This window comes from Pleurodeles waltl, chromosome 5, assembly GCF_031143425.1.
Source record: "Pleurodeles waltl isolate 20211129_DDA chromosome 5, aPleWal1.hap1.20221129, whole genome shotgun sequence".
Classification (NCBI taxonomy): domain Eukaryota; kingdom Metazoa; phylum Chordata; class Amphibia; order Caudata; family Salamandridae; genus Pleurodeles; species Pleurodeles waltl.
The window spans coordinates 520,386,467-520,411,251 of record NC_090444.1 but is presented as its reverse complement, the minus strand read 5'-3'; the positions used below and the strand labels follow the sequence as shown (position 1 = coordinate 520,411,251).

The following is a 24,785-nucleotide window of genomic DNA, read 5'->3' as shown; positions in this document are numbered from 1 at the left end:
TTATTATCTAAGATGCAGTTATTTCAGTAAAACCTTATTGAACTATACTCTGCCTCCGATTGTCCTTGCATATGTGAGACTAATGTAATTGGGAGAAACGGATGAGATCTGAGTGACAACAATTTCCCATGAGGAGTCATTTATGTCATGCGCCCGGTTGCCCAATCATCCCCCCTCTTGGGTGGAGATGAGGCACTGCTAGTTAGCCAGAGCAAACCAGGATTAGGCCCACAGGTGTCACATGGTGCGGGCGTCAGACTCAGTCCCCTTCAGTACAGGTGATTCTGCCGCCTGAATCCAGTAGTCTCATTAAGATAATGAGAACCTACGCGACAACGGCATCGGATTGACTCAGTCACCCACAAATGGTGGTGCTGGTGCCCCGAAACCAGCAGTCTTGTTCCAAAAACGAGAGTCCTATGACATGGCACCAACAACGTTGTTAAGGCACTAACTATACAAGACCCCTGAGTATCTCTGTCTCACACACAGTAAAGGTACTCTAAGTACCGTGTTATGGAGACTTCCGTGGTCTTAGGGAATATCCTCCTTACCTAAATAGGAAGCTCCTATCTAGGCTGTAGATTGTTTAAGCTTCCCCCGTTGATGTTCCCAACTCTGATACATAATCTTTAATATGGCACAAACAGTAAATATGAGAGAGAACTGTAGACTACCGATTACACGGTTTCTTTTAGCTAATAGATTAACAATTGAGAGTGGGGATGTCACATTCGCAGTTGAAGCTCAAGCCGCTTACTAATCACATATTTTACTCATGGGTCACCCTCCCAGAAATAAACGTTGACTCAGATACATTTCGAACATACAGACTAGTGAATGTACCACTACAATACAGAGCATACCAATATTTAGAAATACCTTTAAATTATCAAGATCAACACAATTAATTCAATGGCGCCATTCCACATGAAGTACAACCTGTTAGGTTAGGTCCTTTAAACAATGATGGTCCAACATAGCCAACGTTGTCACATATGCACCACATCCCAATGTGCAAGCTCTGCTAGTAGCTGAAGTACTCACATTATACAATGAGCTAGTTGCAATATATAGGCACTTAACACAATTCATAATGCCGACCTTAAACACTGCCCAAGCAAGGGGTGCTCCAGCTATAAATCAGTTGGCTGTTACAGCGATAAATACATAAACTCTCCTCTCAATAAAGGAAAAAGCCTCCACTGAGTGGGAGAAGATTCCATTCTAGGTTGTGCAAAAAGTACACCAGCTGGAAACAGTTTTTCCACATACGGGCCCCTAAATAAACATAGAATTCTCACAATGTACTTGCCATTTGGAATAGTTCTCTCAAAAGAGGATTGTGCCACTTGGGGCACAGTTTGTGCTGCAGAATATAGCACTACACATTGTACACCGACCCTTGTGAATTTACCGGAATTGTTGAACCAAATTCAAAGTTAACACAGGGCAGCACCAGCCCTAAATTTATGGATGAAACTGATGCACAGTTTTGACACAGTGTCCTCAATCATTTTAAGGGGAAGCAGCTGCACTGGTGATTCACTAGCGGCTCCGGGAGGTTCTTCAGCCAGACCAGGAGCTCGAACTGCCAAAGATTATTTCTGAAACTCATACTAGTATAGGTCGGGGTAGTCTGGGGGCCAGACCAAATAAACCTCAACTACAGAGTCCTTCTACTAAGAGTAATAAGCAAGCTCAAGAGAGCTCTAAAAACTGCTAGGATAAACAACAACAAAACAAAGATACAAGAACACCAAGAGGAGAATCTCCTCCACTGGAGACCTCAGAAAAAATATATAACCTCAAAAATAGGTACATTTTAAAAACACCAGATTGATATCAATATAATGACAGTCACCAATCTTGTTCCTTCCAGGACACACTTGATAAACAGAGTGACAGAGGATGGTGGTCAGAACACCGAAGTGACTACGTGAAGTAGAAAAAGGACTCACAATGTTCCCCAGAGACTTTCACAAAAAAGGAAGAGAAACTTCCACAGCAAAAGGCCGAATTTAAAAATAAAAAAGTGGCAGCAATTTCTGTCAAAGATGCCACTCGTATTGAGAACGTTGCTGAAGAACAGGACATGGGCAGTGACTCTGCCAGACGGCGTGGCAGAGGTCAAGATATGTTGCCAGTGTCTTATAGATCTTCTGGATGTGACGTAGACTAACGACTTCCTTGAAGTAGAAATGGCAGGCAGGCGCGTCTCCCCACCCAGTAGAGTATACAGATTAAGCATTAAGATTGATGGAGACATAGAACACACTATTAAAGTAATCTTCTGGAGAAGATTAACACTAGATTATGATATTCTATTGGCAGAAAACGATTGCCCACTTGAATTTGTCTGTGTGCTCCCACAAGAGGAAGATGTCATTTGGCCTTACTTCTCAGTCCTAGTTCCAGACATAGTAAAGGAAGCCTACGCTGCTGATTGGGCTTTGGCACAGGCTCCTACTTTGTATCGCAACCACGTTGGGTGGGATAGAGATTCCCCCTACCATGTATTACCAATTAGATCAACTCCACAGATCCAGCCTCAGTATCCAATTAAACATGAAGCTAAAGCACCTATGTTAGAGATTCTCACAAAATCTGAGTACCGGCGAGTAATAGAATCCTGCGTCTCTGCAATGAATAACCCGTCATTCCCTGTATCAAAACCTGCCCATTCATATAGAATAGTCTTAGATTATAGACATTTAAACAGTCATACACACTCATTGGCAATCCAAAATGCACACAGCACTTATCAACAATATAGTGCGTAAAAAATAAAAAACATCCTTGGACATTTCCAATGTTTTTTCTGCCAAAATCTAGCACCTGAAAGCCGGGTTTAAGCGCTTTCAGTGCGCTAGGCTCTCAGATGCCTTTTTGTAATTTACCTCAGGGTTTTAAGAACTTGTGTAACATCAGTATTACATGATATTACATGATATTGATCCAGAGGCGTTGTCTTATGTCGATGACATCTATCTCACAGACGACAATCTCAATGCACATTTGGCCCTGGTGGATCATATAATTTTATGATTTGTTGCCGAAGGATACAAATTTAATTTCAGGAAAACTAAAATAGTTTATATCATAGAAATAGGACACTAATGAAAACAATCTGATGAAGGCAAGAGCCTAGCCCTGCAATTTCTAGAAAAAAGTGCTCAACTTCAACCTCCAAATACCATCAAGCAACTATAGTCATTACTTGGTTTCTTTAACTTTGGCAGAACATATATTCCTGACTATCCATAATGCATAAAACCACTTTATGGTTTAATTTGTCCAGATTTTTGCAATCAAATACTGGACACAAGTGCATTCATGCATACTTGGAGATTTACAACAAGACATGTTAGAAGCACAACACTAATACTCATGTGACAAAACAAATTTGGTCATCATATTATTCCTTGTGCCACTGGGTTCACCTATGTCACATTTAATGAGGGTGACACAGTGCTCATAGCATACAAATCACACTTGTCCTGCAGTGCAGAACAACAATGTGAACCATCAGAAAAAATACTGACTGCTGCGCAGATGGCTGTCATTAAGGAGAAGCCACTTGCCCAAGGAAAACGCATTATTGTCATTACCCCCGGTGCAAGCCATTAAGGCGGTTCTTAAGGCTGGCATTCCAAATGCGAAAGCATTACATCCACGTTGGATCTAATGGGCAACCTCCCTGACTGCCACTGATGTTGATTATATTTTCGACCCCAAATTACAGACCCAAGAATTTCTACAGTATGAACTTAAGTACCCCCGTGTCCTCTAATATCATGCCTCTTGATCAATACAGAGCAATCAGTTACACTGATGATTCAGCCCAACCAGCTGTAGGTACAAAACACCAATACTCCACTGCTTGCGCAGCTGTTAGAGGAGTAATGAGGGATGGTATATTCCACCCTCAATATACCTACACACAGACCCTAGGGGAATGCACTGCGCATCTTGCAGAGCTTAAGGCTCTAATTTTGGCACTGGAACATCCGGATCTTGAACAACATACATTGATTGTGTGTGATTTGTACTACTGTGTCCAGTCTTACAATGATTACTTATTCATTGGCACCTCATTGGGTTCAGAGGTTCAAAAGGGAACACCATCAAACACAAAAACCTCTAGGCAAGGGTAGCAAGTCTTAATGACAGACTAAGAGCTCATGTAGTTCATGCATTAGCCATCAACGTGTAAGAGTACTTATTGTAGGAAACACAATGGCTGATGAAGCTGCCAAATCCGCATTAGCTATGACTTCTGTTGCTGCAAATACTCATACTCATACGAGATTGGGTATTAAGACATTGGCTACTGTGAAAGCTTTGGCTAGTGGCAAGCCTTTACCAAAAGTATACCCTGCTAAATATACCTACCATCTCAGTGCCCAAAATATTGCATTTGCAACTATCCCAGAGGTGTGTGATCATGTGATCTCCAACGAACATCAGAGATCAGATCTCATTAAAGCAGCGCATGTGTGGGGTACTTCTGCCCATGCTGGTGTGGCGGCTACTATTTCCCTGCTACAAAAACGCTATTGGTAGCCTGGTCTATATAAGCAGTCCAAACAGTATATCCTTTGTTGTGACATCTGTCAATAAATCAAGAGGTCCACCATCAAATGCCCACTGCAGACACCTCTCCTAGTGTCCCACAAACCACTACAAAGTGTGTACCTGGACCATTGCGGTCCGTTACAACCTGATGGTGCATAAAATACACTTTAGTTGCTGTTGATTAGTGTTCTAGATTCCTGTCGATATGACCACAACGGTCGGCTGACACTGAAATGTTATTAAAGATTTGCAAGTTTTTATTGGGACATATGCAGTCGCAGCATTCCACTCTAACCAGGGCATTCAGGAACACGATGGCAACGATGGGTGTTCAACTCAATTTTCCGTCTCCATACCATCCCAAGCTAAATTCTATAGTGGAGCAGAAGAACCAAGACTTAAAGCAATCTTTAACAGAGAGGGTATTAGGTTTGGGGATGTGGTCTGATGCCGATTGAGTAGGCAGCATTCTATGGTGCTCCTTCTGGCTATCCCTATCTGGCTCCATTCTGCCCTCTGTGACTGGCCAGGGGGACCCCACTCTGGAAGGGCGGGGACCCCCAGATGCCTACTGTCAGCGGAGACCCACAAGACCACGATTCTGGGAGCTAACCTGAAGCAAAAACGCAGACCGACACAGCTGGGCAGCGACTGCCTAAAATGTTGTCTGGAGGCCACAGACCAGATCTGAGCCGTCCTCACCAGGAACCTTGGCTACGGCTCTGGAGCATCCCACATCGGGAAGCTGAGTCAGAAAATCCCGTCAGGCAGCGGGGAGAGACGTGGCCATACCCTGCATTCAAAATCAGAGAGGCCACTGATATCGGGCCCAGCAAGACTGTGCACCGGAGGGAAGTAAGCAGCTGCTGGGGCTTCCTGCCTCCCTTCTCTCCACTGCGAGTGGCAAACCCTTGGGAGAGAATGAACACTAATTGGCGGTTAGAGGTCCAATAATTAAGGCCTCTCTGCGGATGGGGCCAAGACACACTGAAAGAACAGAGCTGGCAAGCACGTGCACCTGCATCTGGGGGTTCTTGGGGGCACTTGGAGACCTCGTGCCCCCCCTGGGGAACCCTTGAAGAATTACTGAAACTGTCATTGCGTCTCCTTTCCAACCTGCAGCGGTGGGGGTTCATGGGTCTTAAGAGGACCACCCCACCATGGGACTTACCTTATTTAAGAGCACTGAGAGCAGCCCCTTTCCCTATTAACACTTGCTGAAGAGACACAACCATATCACCACCCAAGGACGGGGTTTGCCTACAGATGGGGCACAAAGGGGACGGTACTCCTCGCCTTTGCTGCAATCGTACCCTAGACGATGGAGAAAAGCACAATTGCAGGAGTGCATCACTGGGGGGCCTCTGTTGAAGCACCCTGCTGTTTGCCTCGTGGACGTCCTAGCCCAGGACCCACGATATCTCAAGTGACGGTGGATACTCCCTACTAAAATGGGATGGACGGCCCAGAAAAAGATCCAGATGGAGAGAGAGGGCCAGAGGGAGGAGACATCGGACCACACACATACTGGTGACACTACTTCTGCTGCCTCTTTCTCCCCCCCACCCGGGAGCCCCCACACTCCAACAAGTGCTGCAGGCCATCATGTCCTCCCAAGAGGCCCTAGAAGCTAAAACAGACTCTCTGGCCACAGACATGAGTGTTCTGCGAGACGATCACTGTCACCTTGTCGACAGAGTCACCACAACTGAGAACAATCTACAAGACATCACACCAGCACTGTACGGGGGTGACCAGCAGACTCACTATCATGAAAACAAAGGTCCGCACACTAGAACGAAGAGCGGAACATGCTGACAACAGATCCCAACGCAACAACATATGTGTGATTGGGCTTTGTGTGATTGGGCTCCTGGAGCATGTAGAGAGGAGAAACATGGAAGACTACCTTGAGCGATGGCTCAGAGAGGAGGTTGCGAATGATGGGCTCTTCCATTTTTGCGCTGGATAGGGTGCATAGGGTACCAGAGTCACTTCCACCTCCGGGAGCCCCTCCACATCCAGTAGTGGCAAGGCTGCTACACTGTAAAGACAGACTACATCCTAAGCCAAGCCAGGAACAAGGGAGACCTTATTATTGAAAATTGTGTGGTCAAATCTTCCCAGACTTTTCAAAGGAGGTCCAGAGACAGCGATCTACCTTCAAAGAAGCCAAGGCAAAACTTTGCCAGCTGGGTATCCAGTACGCAATGATATTCCCATCTCGCCTTCGAGTGGTGAGGGGAGAGAAGACACATTTCTTCCACACCCCTGACGTAGTATGGAACTGGCGTGAAAACTATACTCAACAACTTAGTCCTGACCGCAGATCCAGAGGAAGTGGCAAAGGAAGAACCCGCCCACGACGCAACCAGGCTACTACTAGGGTGTCTGCCACCACTGCAGAAGAGACTCGGCAGGAACGCAGAAGGGTAATGGCAGCGGTTGCATTTATGAGAAGCACAGACATGAACACCTCCTCTCTATGGGATGAAGATGACAAGAGGGACTCAGACCTTGAATCCAGTATCAAGGGACTCAAGAGCTGCCATGCCGGTGGGGACTCCTAGGACTGCTGGCAAAATTGGGTGGCCAAAAGGTCACCCAAGAAGGGCCTGGTAACTATGAGAGTCTGAGGTTGGAAGCCAATTGCAAGATAGAAAGTTAGTGTTGGGCCACCTGACGGCCAACATTGTATTGCTAATTCAAAGAGCTGGATGGGGAAGGACCATGCAGGATCCAGGAAGTCACTACGACCCCTATTAGTGGTTTGCAAGCGGGTACGCCTGAGAGCAAGTTTACATATTTGATTGTTTGGATGGGGGCTGTTAGCCTGCTTATCCTTGGGAGTGGGAGTTGGGTTGAATGTTTTTGGTTGTTTGTTGAGAGACACTTGAGTCGTATCCTATCAAATGATTTGGTACCAATGATTGAAAAGTTGATGATACAGAGGGAGGAGGTGATACAGCCAGGAGGGGGTGGACAATACAATAAGGTCAGCCTTGTTGAATTATGAATTCATATCATGGAACGGAAGGGGGATGTACACAATGACAAAATGCTATAAAGTATTCTTGTATCTGAAAAGGAGCGGAATCCAGGTGGCTATGCTGCAGGAGATACATCTCACAGCTAAAGAAGGGGCAGCACTACACAGACATTGGAGAAGGCAGGTGTACTACACCACTTACTCCACCTATAAATGGGGTACCCTGATCTGGATCAGGGCGGGGGTACCATTTCAACATACAGGAGGCTTCACAGACCCAGAAGGGAGATTTGTAGTGGTGACAGGTTGCCTAGAGGGCCGCGATAGAACATTGATAAATATATATGCGCACAATGTTGGCATGGGCCTTTCTTATTAAGATTCAGTGTTGCTGGCCCCATATCTATTCCACATGTCAGTTATAGGGGGGTCTTCACTTGTGTGGCCGATCCTCAGGTGGACTCGGACAGTACGGCATTTTGCTAGTTTGGAGATGCAGTGCTGCCTCATAGACTCCTGGCATCAAATGCACCACTAATGCGGGATTATCCCTTTTTTTTCGAGCATACATAAATTGCATTTCCGGCTGGACACCTTTCTATGCACCCCTGATGCCCATGTTCTAGTCACTGATGTGGAATACTTGACTCGTGTGATATGGGATCATTATCTGATACTTCTCCACCTGAAATGGATAGCTCCCAGAACACGCATCCCCACGTGGAAGCTAAAACCCGAGTCACTTGAAGATCCACAGTTCCAAGATGCAATATGAGGGCATATCTCTCATTACTTTGCAGAGAACGAAGGCACAGCAAATAAACCTTTAGTTGAATGGGACTTTTTTAAAGCAGTAATTAGGGGGAGATGTATTGCTGGATCTGTGGGGGTCTCTCATATATTGTTGAGAGCAGTTCAACAGCTGAGAAGATGCTGATGGAGATTGAAAAGCGTAGACCAGGACAAATGCACTTTTTGAGGTGAAAGAAGCAGTGGAGACTCGGATTGAGCACCTCCGCTACTTCAACTATAAGCAATACATGATCTTAGCCCACGTAGAACCAGATAAAACTGGCTCTCTGATGGCCTGTTGAGCTAACCCGTCCAGGAGAAGTTCAGTTATAGTAGAAATCCGTGTGGACGATGGCAGACACCTTTGTAGACAGGAAAAGATCAATGATCACTTGATGTACTGTTACAACGAGCTCTACAGGAGTGTCACTCCACATGATACGGATAAAATCCGTGCCCTTCTGATGCCACTACACCTCCAGTCCCTCACAAGGGAAGAGGCGCCTAACCTAGGTAAGGCAATAACAATCCAGGAGATGAGGGGAGCAATGAAAAACATGACTCTTGGCCACCCCCCAGGGACAGATTGGCTTTCAATGGAGTTCTATGCAACCTACACCACTCAAGTGGCCCCAGGCTGGCAACCCGCTAGTGAGGCAGGAGCACTCCCAACCTCCACATTAGAGGCACTAGTGGTGCCCTAGCTGAAACCAGGAAAGTCAGCACATGATTATAGGGCCTATAGACCCCTTGATGCTAAACCTGGATTAAAAGATTCTCAGTAGGATCTTAGCTACTAGGCTACTCCCACACATGGCTAACGTGGTTCACCCCGACCAAGCAGGGTGAACCATGTTAGCCATGTGCCCTCAACATCCATCGAATTTTAGCAATAATGGATGACACCACCTATGACAAGGCTGAAGCAGCCGCCTTCCCAATAGACATTGAGAAGACCTTCAATAGCCTGGAGTGGGAATACCTCACCGGTGTGATGGCTCGGTTGGGATTGGGTGGGAAATTCTTGGCCTGGGTTAGACTATTATACACCAACCCTACAGCCAGAGTCTGCACTGGGCAGGTTATTGCAGATGGGTACAGGGTGGAAAGGGGAATGTGGCAGCATTTTCCACTCTCTCCCCTGCTGTTTGCCCTAGGTATGGAGGCACTGGACAAACCGGCTAGAACAGGAAGCAGATTTCAACGGCTTCAGATAGGACTGACATATCACTTCATCACGCTCTATGCAGATGACCTTGTACTTTTCCTCAGAACTATTACCACAGACCTGATGGTTGCCAAGCAAATGCTGGCAGAGTTCGGCACCCTATCGGGCTTACGGGGTAGCTGGCAAAAATCACAGCTATTCCATCTGAGTGCTGATAGTCCCCCTCTGGATGCATTGGGACTTCTGCATTGGGAACTTCGATGTCTCCAGTACCTGGGGACGAAAATCTACCATGGCAGACAGGAAATGCTGGATGGGAATGTCGGACAAGCAATTAGATTGCTTAGGCCCTCTACTCTTTTTGGCAAACACTCCCACTATCACTGTCGGGTTGAGCAGGCCTACTTAACATGGTAGCCCTCCTGAGATTTCTGTATTTCTTCTCTGTGATCGAAACACCTTTCAAAGATTGAAACACCTTAACTATAGCTTTCCTGTGGGGATCAGGTCGGAGGAAAGTAGTCCTTTCTAAATTACCACACCTTTCGGTAGATGTTGACCTTGTGTTGCCAGAATTTGAATCCTCCTACCTAGCTGCACAGTTGCAGTGGTACACACAATGGCTTGCAATCCAACAAGCACCAGACAGACATGTGAGACCTTTCACACTGCCACTGCAGCGCTTGGTGAGAGTCCTGCTTGGAATAGACCGATCTGCAGGAGGAGACACACAGGAGGTTGGATCATTTGACGGTGTTGAAATCATTACTTATAGAAGACAGACGCGCACCCCGTATTCACCTGACCTACCCTTAAAGACACTGAAAGCACTGCCCCATGGATGTAGTTGGGCAGGTTTGACAGTTGGGTGGAGGCGGCATAATGAAGGTGGGGGACTTATTTAGAACAGGTGAGCTCCTGCCCTTTGAAGGTATTCCAGATAAATTTGGCTTGCCCCAAGGTCACTTCCTACTCCATAGAGCAGTCAACAGTGACTGTCTGAAAATATTGGAGGACCAACCTAACTTAACCACGGGCTCATGCTGCTGTCCGATACTTGTCCATATCGGTGGGCGGGATGAAGGCAGTCACTTGCTTATTGCAGAGATATGCTCTTATTAGACACCCTGAAAGCAAAATGGGAGGATGAATTGGGAGCACCCATTCCTGATTAGGCAAACATTTTAGACAGAACCCCGAAAATATCCACTTTAAATTGATTAACAATTTTATTTTACGCAGAGCGTACCTCACACCAAGCCATATAAACAAATACTTTCACACGACAGGGCCGACCTGTCCGCGATGCAGGGTGTAGGGCACTGAGATTAAGCATATGTTTTGGGACTGCTCACAAATAGACATATTGGGCAGAAGTCATGAAAGTAGTGGCAGATGTTATCGATAGAGAGGTCCCATGTACGCTGGGGCATTGTATCTTTGGCTGGTTCCCCCACACCTCCAAGACGAAAGTAACCAGCAGATTCCAGGACCTTGCAAATGTTCTGGCAAAGAGAGAACTCGTGCATCACTGGAATGCATTGGGGGGCCCCTCGCATAACAGTATGGCAAAAGGAACTTGAGAAGGGGGCCACATACGAAGGAGAAGTGCTACTTAGGGAGGCGTGAAAAGGATTGCAACCACTGGAATTAGCATGAGCTTGGGAGGTGTTGGTGGAGAGCTTGAAAGAAATGGAGGAGCTGTTCTGAGGGTCGCGATAGCTCCCCCCCAGCTTCAACCTGCTAACTGCAAAGAACCGAGGGACGTGCAGGACATAGTGGGCCCAGAACTGGGGCAACTGGGACATGACTTGGGGATCTAGTACAAGAAAAGGTTGCTGTGAAAAAGGAGTTTGGCCTATCATAAAGAGTACCAGTTCCAGTCCTGAGAATACAGAGAACCAGAACTGTCATCATACCACTGCTGCCTGGTTCTAAAGAAAACCGCTTTGTTTCAATTGACAATGTCAGATTGCACAATGTGGCCAATCCTGACAGTAGACAAAGAGGATTCCTGGGTAGTTCCCTAGCCTCCCTCACTACCCAACGGAGATACTTCTTCAAGCACTCAACAATGCTTCTTCAAGTACCAAAGCTACAATTGTCTCCTCAAGCTTGGGGAGGGCAGAGAATGAACTTTCTTTACTTCCTATCACCACTCAACTGACAAGAAACCTCAAAGACATGGATCTTTACTATTCTAATTCAACACAAGCGGATGACATTGTTTATTATGAGCCACCATCATTGAGTCCATCTACCAGTTTTGCACCAGCACTTGGTTTTGCACAAACTGCTTCTGGTTATTTTGTCGACTTTTCTTCAAATTCCTCTGCATCTGCGACTACACCTCTCTCAAGAACACTTAAGCTTTACAACTGGCTTAAAAACAATTTGGTTAGTCCATGGTACTATCTATAGATACTGCTGACATTGCTTGCCTCCTTGCTTTGGATTGGGTTTGTCAGTGTTTTCTTTTTACTGATAAATGGTCACTATCTCTGTGAACGCTCTGCTGTTCAACTGGTGGGTGATGTTGTGAACATTTCAGCTGATTCCATTCCTGATGAGATTTTGTAGGATAAGGTTCCATATGATGTATTCGGTCCTACTGAGGTCATTTAAATTTCATGTGTCTTTAAGGTTTCTATGAATATTATGACAGCTGGGGTTGTTTCTGATGACTGGGATGTTATTTTGATTCCATGCTTTCTGAGCTTGAATATTATACTGTATTTGAAAGTGAAGATATAAATATGAACACACTGAATTAAGGGGAAATGTTCTGTTACCATCATTATGGACATCATTTTCTGCACCGATCCCATGTTGTGTAGTAGCCCAAGATCCGTTTTTAATTTCACACAGTGGAAGCATTGTCTGACTACACCAGTGGGGAGTTCCAAAATGTATGTACCAAGGTTTGCGGATTTTTCTGGGCATGATGCTAAAAATGCAGAGTCATATTGCTTTAAATTACCTCCTTCTAAAGTTAGGAAAATGTAGCTAACTGACACAAAATTAACCTATTCAGATTCCTTTGTTTCTTGGCTGACCATTGAGGACTATGAAGTTTGGAAAATCTCTGATTTGAAGATTGTATGGGGAACACATGATTGACAAATACAGAGTGGGAGGCTTTATTTAGAGCATGCCTTATTCCTTTGCAAGTGATATTTCTGAATGACACAGTTCAGCAAACAACTTGCCTATGATTAGCAAAAATAAAAGAACTGCATGTGCCCAGTATTTCGACACCAGCTAAATTTAATAATTGACGGACACTTTTACATGTCACCGAAGAACAGCTCACTAGTTGGGTTCAGAAAAGTACCTTTAATTTCTCACTTTCACATCCCGGCAAGTTTGTGGGCAGTGTACACAAATGGTTAACAGGCACGTTTTGTAAATTCCACACAGGGTTTCGGAGCAAGCCGACCGGACCCTGGCTACCTCACAGCTCAGAACTCTGGTATCACTGCAGTATATAGTGTGGGTAAACTTTGCCAACGGTGGTTATTTTCTTCCACGTTAGCAGCTGCCAAAAACACCTTAGTCTCCTTTCAGAGGAATATGACTTACAAGATCTCTTGTGGGTCCTAGAAAATCACGCTCAAACGTTTTCTATATGCCATTTACAATGAAATTTGGAAGCTTTCGCAAATGGAAGCTGCTACTCGTTTAACACAGATTGATAAAGAAAACATGGAAAAGGCTTTAGCCGTTGTCGATAACGGTATGAACTCATTGTCCAGCAGCATTTACACACTAAATAACATTGTATCATCAGCAGTAGACATCGCTCAGAATATGTCATTTTTACATCATGGACATATTCAACTTAGGTCCATTATGCAGCTGGGTTGGACATTGCACGTTCTTAGAAGTGGCCACGTGCCTTGGCAGCATGTTTACTCTACTGAGTTATTTGCCGCCTTCAATTTGACACGTCAACAGAAGATAACTGCTAAGAAAGAAGTGAGTTACATCATGCTCAACATAGAGAAATTGGAAAAATTGCCTTTTACTGTAGCAGAAATTTCATCTGCAGTATGGCTAATACACAGGGTGATTAATCTGCCCATTTCCATGTTGCATCTTAGCAAGTGTTTTAAACATTTTGTATTCAGCAGGTTTGAGCAGCTAGGGGAAAGTTACATCCATGGGCCAAACCAGTTACATTCAAGGCCAAACCACCACCACCTGTTCCTCCGAAACCAACATTCAGGCACCAAATTTACATTTTGTGGAAGGAAACATTTGTTCAATTTAGGAAACGTGCAATTGAAGTATTACAATTGCCCGAATGCGGCATGGAGTTTGCGCCAGATTCAGAAGAAAGGCTCAAAATCCGACAGTAGAGCTTTGCCACTAGAGCAACTACATCAGAAGAAAATACATTTGGATGCTGGCTTTGCATCACGTTTGTACCCACTTAACTAAAAAGAAAAAGGAAAGGATGTTTGTGATTGACCTGAAGAATGCTTACTTTCGCACCCCTATTGCGAAGCTTCACAGGAGTATTCCAGATTTGTGATCAGAAACTCGCTCTTCCAATACAGAATGTTACCATTTGAACTCAGATTAGCCAAGACATGTTCTCCAAATATATAGCCATAGTGACTGCTCTCCTAAGAAAGCAGGCGATATTTGTCTACCATTCCTTCAATGACCATCCTATCCAGGAGTCTCCAAAGAGTAATTCAGGCGCTACTGGTAGCTCACAAGCAACCTCAAAGTAGCTCTTAGACTTGAAACCAAGAAAAGTACCTTATTCAGAGAGGCTGTGTATATTAAAGAAGGCAGCACTGCTTATCTTAAGGCCCGTTGAGCGAATAGACAGCCAAACCAATTGTGGGGCTCATGAAAGCACTCAAATACATACTGCCTGCGGGACTGTGACATGACCATCTCTCTCCCCTCTGAATCTAGCTAAGTCACAAGGAGATGGCTATGTTTTAGGCCCTGTTGTATGCCAGGCACAATGGTGGTAACTTATGGCAACACGCTGAAACTGGCAAAATGGTGGCAACCCCTAGCACTATGCTAGTTCTGGGACAATGATAATCCCTTACAACATGTTGGCCCAGGCACAGAGGTGGTAATGGCATATTGTGAGCAGCCGTGGTATGATGGTTCTAAGGCACACCTCTAAGCAATTTGGAATACATTAAAGTTGAGGCAGGCTCAAAAGGGAATAACCCTTGCAAGTTAAAATATGTAACAGACTTGAAGTAGGCATGCTAATGTAATGTATCCAAAACCCAAGAACAATGTCTTGGCAATTGTCTTGGTTTTTTGGAGAGATTTGGAAAGGGCAAAACCTATTGCATTTGTAAATTTTTGGGGGCCTTGCCACGAAAAATGACTGTATATACACTAGCCCAGTACGAACCAGGTCAAGAACTAATAAGGGGAGAGCCAATAAATCTCTTTAAATGTCCATATAAAACTCTCACTTCTGTCTTTTTGATGCAGTTAGGTGTATAAAATTAAAATCAACGATAATTTTGGGTAGATTGAACAGATACAATTAGCAGACGTTTAATTTTTACCGATTTACTTTTTAGGCAACGACATTGCCACATGAATACAAAGAAGGCAAACTGCATGCCTACAAACTAATCTGTGCAATGATGACGCGGCGGCAAGATGTCCTCCCGAACACAGATTTCCTAATGCATTTTTACCTTGTGATGCACAATGGTTTAAATGACGAAGATCAGGTACGACATTCATCATACTCTTTTTATTTTTTTATTTTTATGAATTCCTTTCTTGTAAAAGATCATCATGAGAAAATGTGTGTGGAAATGTTACCTTGCTTAATGGACAGAAAATAAGACTGTCGAACAAATTTGAAAGTATCTCTAACTGTTCTCAGTGGTAAGGCTGGACTGGAATCCATGAGCTACTCTAGAACATGTTTTAGCATTCGCTTTATTGAACAAGATTCTCCGTGGGGGGATGCTGCCCAAGAATAGTTTTGAAAATTGAGTGCAAATAGTGCATTGGACAGCTTTATTTTCAAAACATGTTTATTACAAGGCCTTTATTGTTTAGGTAGTTTTGATGGGGAACTATTAAATTATCCAGAACTTTAGGGTCTGCTACAAGGTACAGGATCAATATTCGTGTAAGGTAGAGAGCTATAAAAAGGCCAAAAGAAAATAGGGTGCCTAGTTGAAAATACTGGTTGTGGATCAGCCAAATATTTGTTCCACAGGAGACGTATGTATCTGAAACATGCAAAAATGTGCCATAAAATAAATTGCCATCAAATTAAGGGGTGCATTCAGTTCGACTATGGTGCTGCTTAAATATTCCAGGTTGCTGTAAATAATGTGATACTTAGTATACCAATACTTGATGTACCAGTTTGACCGGCATACTTTAATATCCCTAAATTCTTTTATAGCAGTCTGCCAGTGGTGATTGCTGATGTTTGGATAGGCTATGGTGCTGTTTAGGAGAACTGAACGTTGCACGAAAATCTTTTCTCTGGTCACGCCATAGTTACTTCACGGGATGGGTGATTATGTAAGAAAGGAAAAAAAAGTACATGTTGCCCACTTAGCTTTCCCTATCTTTTCCTTTTTCACCAGAGCAAAATGTCACAATAAATTAAAACTCCAAATAAATCTCCAGATTTAGAGAGATCTCTTGCATTCTTTCTAAAATTGCAAAATTGGTAGAGTCTAAAAAGTAAGATTCTGAATCCTCTCCTGTTATTTTACTTTTTTCTCTACGGCAAACTATACATAGATTGTTTTGTTCACATTGATAGGAATAGGAGAAAGACACGCGTACAGTTTTCTGAAGAGAATTTGATGACATCAAAACAGTATTTTTCTCCTGCGCGATTCACTGAGTAATAGATATTTTAAGTATGAGAGTAATGGTTGCTACGACTCAGATGAGCACCATTGTTATGTTACCTTACTCTTTTCTGTGTATATTTCTCATGTTTCAGATACTGTATCTCACACCATGAATATGTTTGGAGTTTTTGTTATTTTCCCTTTTCTCTTTACCAAGAAATACTAACTGCAGCAAATCGCAATGTTTACTTTTATAGTCTTTAACTTAATTATATTTCAGTCACAGTTATTATTGCAGTACAAGCCTTATGTGAACAGTTTTTCAATTCCATTTGGGTATTTATTTGCGGGAGGAGAAGTCTGTTGAATGGGTTGGCATTACTTCACGGAGTTAGCTGATGGTCCAGATACCGAAGCTTTATATACACTATGCTTGTTATATGGATACAATTGCTATTAATGCAGTCTTCTCAATAGCTTGTATACAATAGTATTTCTAATGTATGTCAGAATTGTTTGCCTAACCGTTGCACTATAAAAGTAAGCATTAAAGGAAGGTTCAAATGCTTTGTTGGTACAGGAGAAAATAGACTGTACTGGTAACTTTTATTAACTCCTGTACTCTATGTGTAAGTTTTTAGAACCTTAAAGGATCCTTTCTAAGGTAATAATGAAGGCACGTTTCTAGGAGCGATGGAGGCGTATGGGCCAGGTGGCTCTTGTACCTGGGACTTTCATGTTCGTCTTGCTTTCCTTTTACAAAGGATTGGCAAGTGTGTTGGGTCAGTCGGTTCTATGTAAGTGAAAAAAGACTGCAACTCCCAGACTGCACTGTTTTTTTTTTTCATGTGAAGCCTTGGATTGGCAAATTGCTTTTTACTCTGACTAGGAGCCTTTTTATATTGGTATCAAGGGAGAGCACACAGGAACTGTAAAGTTGTGTGACCGCTTCATGAAGGGGGTAGGTACAGAACACTAGCAAACAACCATGAGTAGAAGTGTCCATCCCCATGAACCTTAAAAATCAAAATCTTCATGCTTCAGTCATTCGACTAGTATTTTATCCTCACATGATTAGCTTAAACATTAATTTGTCGGATGGGCTGCAAAATTCCAAATAAAGGCTGTAAAACAAATTTACTATATTCATAGTTACTTTTCAGTCTTTCAGACTGTAAATGGTGCCCTCGCATGGTTAGTTTAAACATTAATTTGTCCGAGGTGCTGCACAATTCTAAATAAACAAAGGTTGTAAAACACATCTGCCATATTTACTGTTACTTTTCAGTCTTTTAAACTGTAGATTATGCGAAAGTGTTTTTAGGACTCCGAAAACAAGCGTGCTTTTTCAAAGTAGATAACAAAACTGTGCGTTGCTAATTTCTTGCAATTTGAAGGTGTAAGGACTTTTTTTTGCCAGAACAGAGCCACCATGATCTTTCCAGATTATGAAGAGAGGCAGACTACAGCCTGCACGAGGAAGCCCGAAAAATGTACAGAGTAACAGATGGCCATAGCTTAAGTAAATGGTAATTACATTTCAGCATGCATGAGTTAGATCCCTTTCGCGGTGCAGGGGAGTGTAAACTGATAGCGGCAAAAAGTGCCTTGCAGATGAAGAGCCCTGAACTGAAAGGTTAACAGCTAGGGTTTTTTATCCTTTCATTAGGACGGTAGCAACAAGTGCTGTGGAGCGTGCCAAATGTGTTCATTTCGAAAAGAATACATCAATTGCTTGATTACAAGAAATTCTGCATATTTAAATGCCGGCTTTCCAATATATGCACCGGCCAGGCATCTGCTTTCGGGGTGAATTCAAAATGCATGTAGGCGCTGCGGTCTCACAATAGCTACGGTGAGCTGCAGATGTTCTGAAAAAGCTTGCTGATTTCTGCTAGATAGCCCGATATTCATTGCCGCAAGCACAGATGCAGGCAGCCCCCTGCTCTTTTGTGCGATGCGCCCCTTGAGTCCGAGTCCGAGACCGTGCTTGCGGGGTGTGCTGCCATCGCATATTTTGTTTTCTTATTTTCCGCCATAATGAGGGCGGTGTAGTTATTTCAGATTGTAGGGCTATTCGTGCTGCGCACTGGAACACGAACAAATTGGGCAGAGCATTGTCTTCCAGCAGCACAATCGCCAGGCAGCTTTTGTTCCCCGGGGGGAAGCACTCCTGGTAGGTGTTCGTGCCTCGTGAAGTGCTGGCCAGATAAATGTAAGTGCGCAGCTCTCCCAGGCATTCCAAAAGCCGTTCCCGGGCGTTTGTAATTCTCCCTCGTGTTGGCTGCTGGCTTGGTGTTTGTCTAGATGGATTTACTGTTGCCCATTTATCACACAAGAAGTGGCTTCAGTCTCTAATCCAAATACTAGGGACCATTTTCAGTAGAGTCGCTTTTTCTTTTTTAGAGTAAGTACTACGCTGGACAGAATCTTAGCATTTCTCTGTCCAGTATCTACGTCCCCAGAATGTTTTTATTGTCCTATTTATACGTTTTATGGCGCATCGACTGCCTTCATCTCTCTTCTAAAAGTCATAGGCCCAGATTTCGAGATTGTCAAATAAATTACTCTGTCACAAACGTTACGAATATCTTGTCCACCGCATTAGGAGTACATTATATCCTATAACATGCTAGAAATCTCATATGTTTGTGGAGGAGTAGTCCATCCTCCAAACTCATGTCCAAAATCTTTAATTTCATTATAATTTTCATTGTGTAGTGTCTCATATTAAATTCAGAGATGGGAGAACCAGGTTTATCATTTACACTGTTTGAACAAAGTGAGCACGACTTGGTGGAAACTTTTATTTAGACTCCTGGGATCCATCAAATTGTTAGGTAAGATTTTAGAAATTTGACGAGTCCTGCACGTTGAGATTCTAGCTAAAAAAAAAATTCCTCCAAGTGTTGCAGAAGTTAAATAGCCAGATCATGCCGTATTAAAGGGTGTGCATAGCAGTGGCCTTACTAGAATGAAGGGCTGAAGCTGTCTACACTTTTGCTGCACGGTACAGTTTACTGTACCCAAACGAAACGCCTTGTCGCCTGCTTCTACAGTGATATAAGAGCAGTAGATTTACTCTAGATCTAATGAAGAATTCACAGATGTTTGAATGCACTAGAAGAGTTGATGGCAGTGGCTCAGCACTGCTGGCAAAGAAAGCATATTTAAAACTTAACTCTCATGAGGGTGCCTGCCCTTCTCTGTAAGGCTCCACAGAAAAACACTGCTGTGCCTGGCCAAGGGGGCCCGTCCAACCTTGAAACCAATCAAAAAAATCTTTTATAGCGTGAGGCAAATCACAGAGGCGTAAAGTAGCTAATATTTTTAGTTCCCAACCAAAGCATTCAGATATCAGATGATTTGAGTTCATGGAGATTCACTTGGTCTAGTTATACATTCAACTTAATCTCCTAATTTGACCAAGTAGTTCTGAGATGTCTATAATCTCTCAGATTTTTGCACATAAATACCATTTGATCATAGGCTGGAATGGTAACTCACTATCCCTTGACGTCAGCTTGACATAAATCTCGTGTGATGAAATAACAACCACTAAGTAGTTTTCTTAAATCTTTTAGGCAGGAATTTTTCACCAGAAATTCGCAAGTATAAAAGATGAATTACCAGCCGATAAGACGCCTTACACACTGAAAACACTCATTAGATTAGCCGAGACGTCGTCAAATTTATTTGCTCCTAGGCCCCTAAATAAAATGTTTTGAAGGTAGTCCCTCCAAAATGTTTGGCAGGGATTGGGGGAGTGGGAGAGACGAAGTTGAGTGCTAGAAGTGAGGTTTATGAGGCCATATGAAGGGAACCTCTTCTATAGCTCACAATCCACACTAAATGTGAGACTTATAAAACAGCAAATAAATCAAACAAAAACAGACATTGACCAAAAACACTACTCCCCACAATTAGGGTGTTGTTAGCCCATCACTCTCCTGGGCCTTAATGCAGTGCACCTTCTGCAGTAATGATTGCTGCAGCCCTGAGAAGCAGACTATCTACTCTGCCTTTCACCATGACGTGCCATCCCTCCAGTCTTGAAACACATGTGCTATCTCTTTCTGGAAAACATGAGCCCCTACTTGTTGCTCCTCCTTTGTCTAGCATGAAAACAAATAAACCCTATTCCCCTTTTATAACATAAGGCAATCATAATTGTGATGCAGTGGGTCTTTCACAACTCTGGGCCCTGGTGCCACTGTAGCTGCTTCACTAGTGACAGCTACTTCATTGCAAAGTGGGCAGTCTCCTCTTCCTTTTGTCAATAACGAGAACCTCCATCTTGCTGCATCCTCCTTTGTGCCACCTGGGGGTCCGCAAAGCCTTCTCAGGGGGTCCCTGACTACTTAGGAAATTAACAGATTAATAAAGTGTATATAAGTAAAGTGGCTAAATATACAAGTGAACATTTTAAAATGTACTGTAAAAGTCAAGGAATATGAAATTGAAGGCTAAAAATTAAATTAGTATCCTCCCATTGATTCGTGAGACCCGTGCAGGTGCATAAAACAGAATTCAGTATAGAAGATGTGTAGCTTCAATTGAATTTATAAAAGCTCCAACCTTCCTATTATTTTGTTTATTTTATTTGTTTGCAAATTAAATAAAATGTGTTATAATTTGTGTATGCGTTTGATGGAATGCTTATTTTTTTTTTGCATTGTTTTGGGGTTCAAATCATTGACAATCTTTAGGCCTGGGCCCCAGCTTCCAGTAATAACTCAGTGAGTAGTCACTGGATTCCAGTATTGATTCCATTGGGGGGTCCCAGGGTTCCAGTGATGATAAAGTGGGGGTCCACAGAAGTCAAAAGGTTGGGAACCACCGTCCTAGGACATTATTCTGAGGCTGCGGGGATCTGGATGATCAGGGCTGTGGGTCTTAATGCAGCCTTGCTGGTTTGGTCTCACTGCCACTGTCCCCCTCTACTCACCTGAAATAACACTGAACCAAGGTCAAAGTGGGTGAACTGTATAGAGACTGACTAGCCCATGTTTTTTTCATTAAAAAAAATAGTTCCCATACTTTTTGTTAAAAACAACTTTACCTCAATGGTTACTGCAGACCTTGGGTGCCAGACATGTGCATTTGGTTAGTCACAAAGTGCTAAGGCTGCCTAGGGGCCAGTATAGGTTTTAATCCGTGGAGTCATTTGAATTTTTATGGTTACTAAGGTTTATTACCTTTGACAAGTAATCTTAAAGGTGTTATCAGCTGAGTTCTGGAAAGCATACCTTTAATGGACACATAATAATGTTTGCCCTGGGTACAGTCTCCATATTACTGATATATATACTTTGGAAGCACTTGTTTTGTCTTAAAAAATAAAAAGTATTGCAGCGGCCTTTCTTATACAGTGTGTAATATAGTTTTACAATAATGACTTGACATCACTATAAGTGCACGAGTCACTATTTCCCATTGTGCCAATCAGGATTCAATTTGAGCGCACACACATTAATCTGCAGTGGCCACATTAACCATTTGATTGCATTTCCAGATAACTAGGGTAGCTTCAATTAGTTTTGCCTTTTAAGGCTTTTTTTATGTACATTTACCTGAGGGTGAAAAAACAAGATACAGTATTTGGTTCTTTTTAGCTCCACCTTTGAACCCCCCACTACGGCACGGATTCCAGTTCCCACGCTTATTTAAGCACTGCAAACTCTGCATGTAATAAAGACGGCCAGGAAACGTGGCAGATAAATAGGGCACGTAACAAGCCCATCTTCATTTACACCTAGTTGAAGATGCATATGCGCCCGCGTGGAAATGCAGCCACGGACCCTCAGGGGTTTGCACTCCATAGTTTGAAGAGCTCTAGACTAACAGAATTTTCTATCTCCAGATTAGGAGTCTGCAGGCCCCGAAAGCAGCAGGTATTTCAGTTTTTCTCCAGAGATCTGAAGAGATTTGACACTTGGCGAGTTAATATTTGATGAAGAGTATGGCAGTCACTTAAAACAGATTGTGAATACTAATTGATGGCTAGCAAATCTAAAGGAAATGTTATCAGTTCCTCTGGTTCTCTTCTACTCTCTGTGTGTGGGAATCTGGTATATCTTTGGAATGATACCCACAACTCCTTATGAGTGCATTTAAATGAGTATACAGCAAATCATGCACATGTATGTTCTTCTGTGCAGGTTTTCTCCCTGTACATTTCCTGTAATCAGCTGCCGTGCACTTATTTCAGCTACCATTTATCTGGAGGTCTTCTTAGTGGATTTTTTTTATTTAATTTTGATATGCATCTGATTTCTTTAATTAGCTTTCTCTGTTTTCTAGAATGCTGTATGCTGCTAAATCCCACCTCTAAGAAATGCTTTATTTTACAGCAGACTGTTTCTGCTTGATGACCTAATCGAGTCCCACATGAGTACATGGGACACTTCAAGCCTGTATTGTACTGGAGTTACACACCACTTGGTTTTGCATCATTAGGTGCTCGAAATAGTCTTTTCACAATAAAGACAATTGACATTATTGTCAGCCACTGAAGCACAGAGATGGGTAAAAAAGCAATGCTATGCACTGGTCTGTAAGCAGAAAAAACACAGCCTCCTGCGACTCTTCATCTTTCTATGGTTTCGGTCTTTTATACGTATGTGTATGTAAGTAGTCGTAAGACTAAATGCTCCAGAGCTGAGCAGTTTACTCTCCCTGGACTCTGCAGTATCAATGAAACACACTGAACGAAAGTCACAACTGATGTTACAGATTCATCCAACAAAAACGTTACATTTAGAAAAAGGCATAATGTCAATATAATGGCAATCTGCATTTGGATAAGAGGTTTCAAGGTGTTCTTTTAACAACAAAATATACACATCTATCCAGTGTGTTAGTTGTACATATTTCCCTGTAATATAGCGTTTCACTGAGATCAAAGTGTGCAATTCACTCTTGATGTAAAGAACATCCTTGGAGACAGTATCCCTGTGATGTAGGACGTCCCAGTTGTGACATGTCTATATGAAAGTAGTGGAATGTAGGTCAATTTTTCGATCTCCTATTGTACAAATACACAAGACCATCCTCAGGATTAATAGCAGTAGGTAAGTAATGTAAAGGGTACCTGAAAAAGCTTCCTCCAATAGAAGGAAAAGGAATACGTGTAATTGTTTTGCTACGTATGATGAGAAAATCTTGGGATTACTTTAAATAAATGGGGCCAAGGCTCTGCTAAACACTGTTCAAGTTGCCACCTCAGCGTGAGACTGTGTGTGAAACGAAGGAGCACAGAGTTAAACCGCCAAAAAGTTATATATTTCCTCCTATTGGAAGAACCTTTTTCAGGAGTTCACTACATTAACTTGAAGATCAGAACTTAAGTATACATCAGAAACCTACAAAATTCTGGGGCTGAGAAATTGAAATCTCTTCAAAAGTGCATGCAACACAATCGAGTTCTATTAGTTTATTAATAATCATATTAGTTACAGATATTCTAATTTGGTGATTCCTCTGTTATTTTCTAATGGGGAGAGGTTAAATTGATTCCTAGAACCAAAGGTAGTGGAACGTTGTATTCATTGTGGGTTGTGAATGTTGTACTGCCAGTTTCTTAGCAGTGGTCAGTAAAAATATGTAGTTAGCTGATGTTGCAGGTTTATGCACCTACACTACAGGCCACTCAGTCATTGGGTGATGTTAGATTTGGTTAACCAATAATCACTTTACTATTTTAAGTTAAATTTAGTGGTGGCAGGTAAATAGTTTTAAATTAGATCTATCCGGAGGACACCCGCTCTATAAAAGCACACAACATAAAAGTTGCAATACACAGTATATGCTGTTAACCAGAATAACCACGTTCCCACTGCCAGAAAAACGGTGAGATGCAGAGTTCTTTTTGACAGAATTTGTGTCTGTGTGGTAGATCTAGGTATTTTCCGCGCTGACAGTGAAGACTCTATTGCACCTTGAGTATGTTGCCATGGTGACAGAGATTCCCCACCATAATGCCTGCCTCCACCATTCGAGGAACAGGTTTATGGCATTCAGAAGACTCCCGCAGTGAATCCTCAAACGCTAGTGTAGGATGGTAAATGTTCTTTCATATCATCTAAACGCAAAATATTTCCCCAGTTTGGGCATACACTCAGTGCCCACGTATCTTGTTTTCTTAACCTGCTGAGTGTTGTATCTCAGCATTTTAGGGTCACAATACTCAACTGTTTGTGAGGCTATCACACCCATTCCATGGTGGTTTCTGACTGTGCTAGCCCTGCTATTGTAGATTGGATACCGGAGGCCCACTACCTTCAACAGTTAACATTTCTGCTTGGTGGACCCCATGGCGTAGACTCTAAATCTGAGTCTAATACCCTGATTAGAAGTTGTGTGAGTAATGTGGTTATTTATCACACTTGCTAAATATCAGTACACAAAGTCAGGATCATAGATTTAATAATTCAGT

General features: G+C 42.9%; 1 protein-coding gene across 5 annotated transcripts in view; it reads left to right on the top strand.

Moving 5' to 3' along the window:
• The window catches only part of RALGAPA2 (Ral GTPase activating protein catalytic subunit alpha 2), a 1,651,508-nt gene that overhangs the window by 872,576 nt on the left and 754,147 nt on the right, over positions 1-24,785 (top strand). For all 5 annotated transcript variants that reach the window (XM_069234346.1, XM_069234347.1, XM_069234343.1 and 2 more), the window contains one exon: positions 15,098-15,253. In XM_069234346.1, the coding sequence (XP_069090447.1) occupies positions 15,098-15,253 (156 nt within the window). The remainder of the gene's footprint in view (positions 1-15,097; positions 15,254-24,785) is intronic.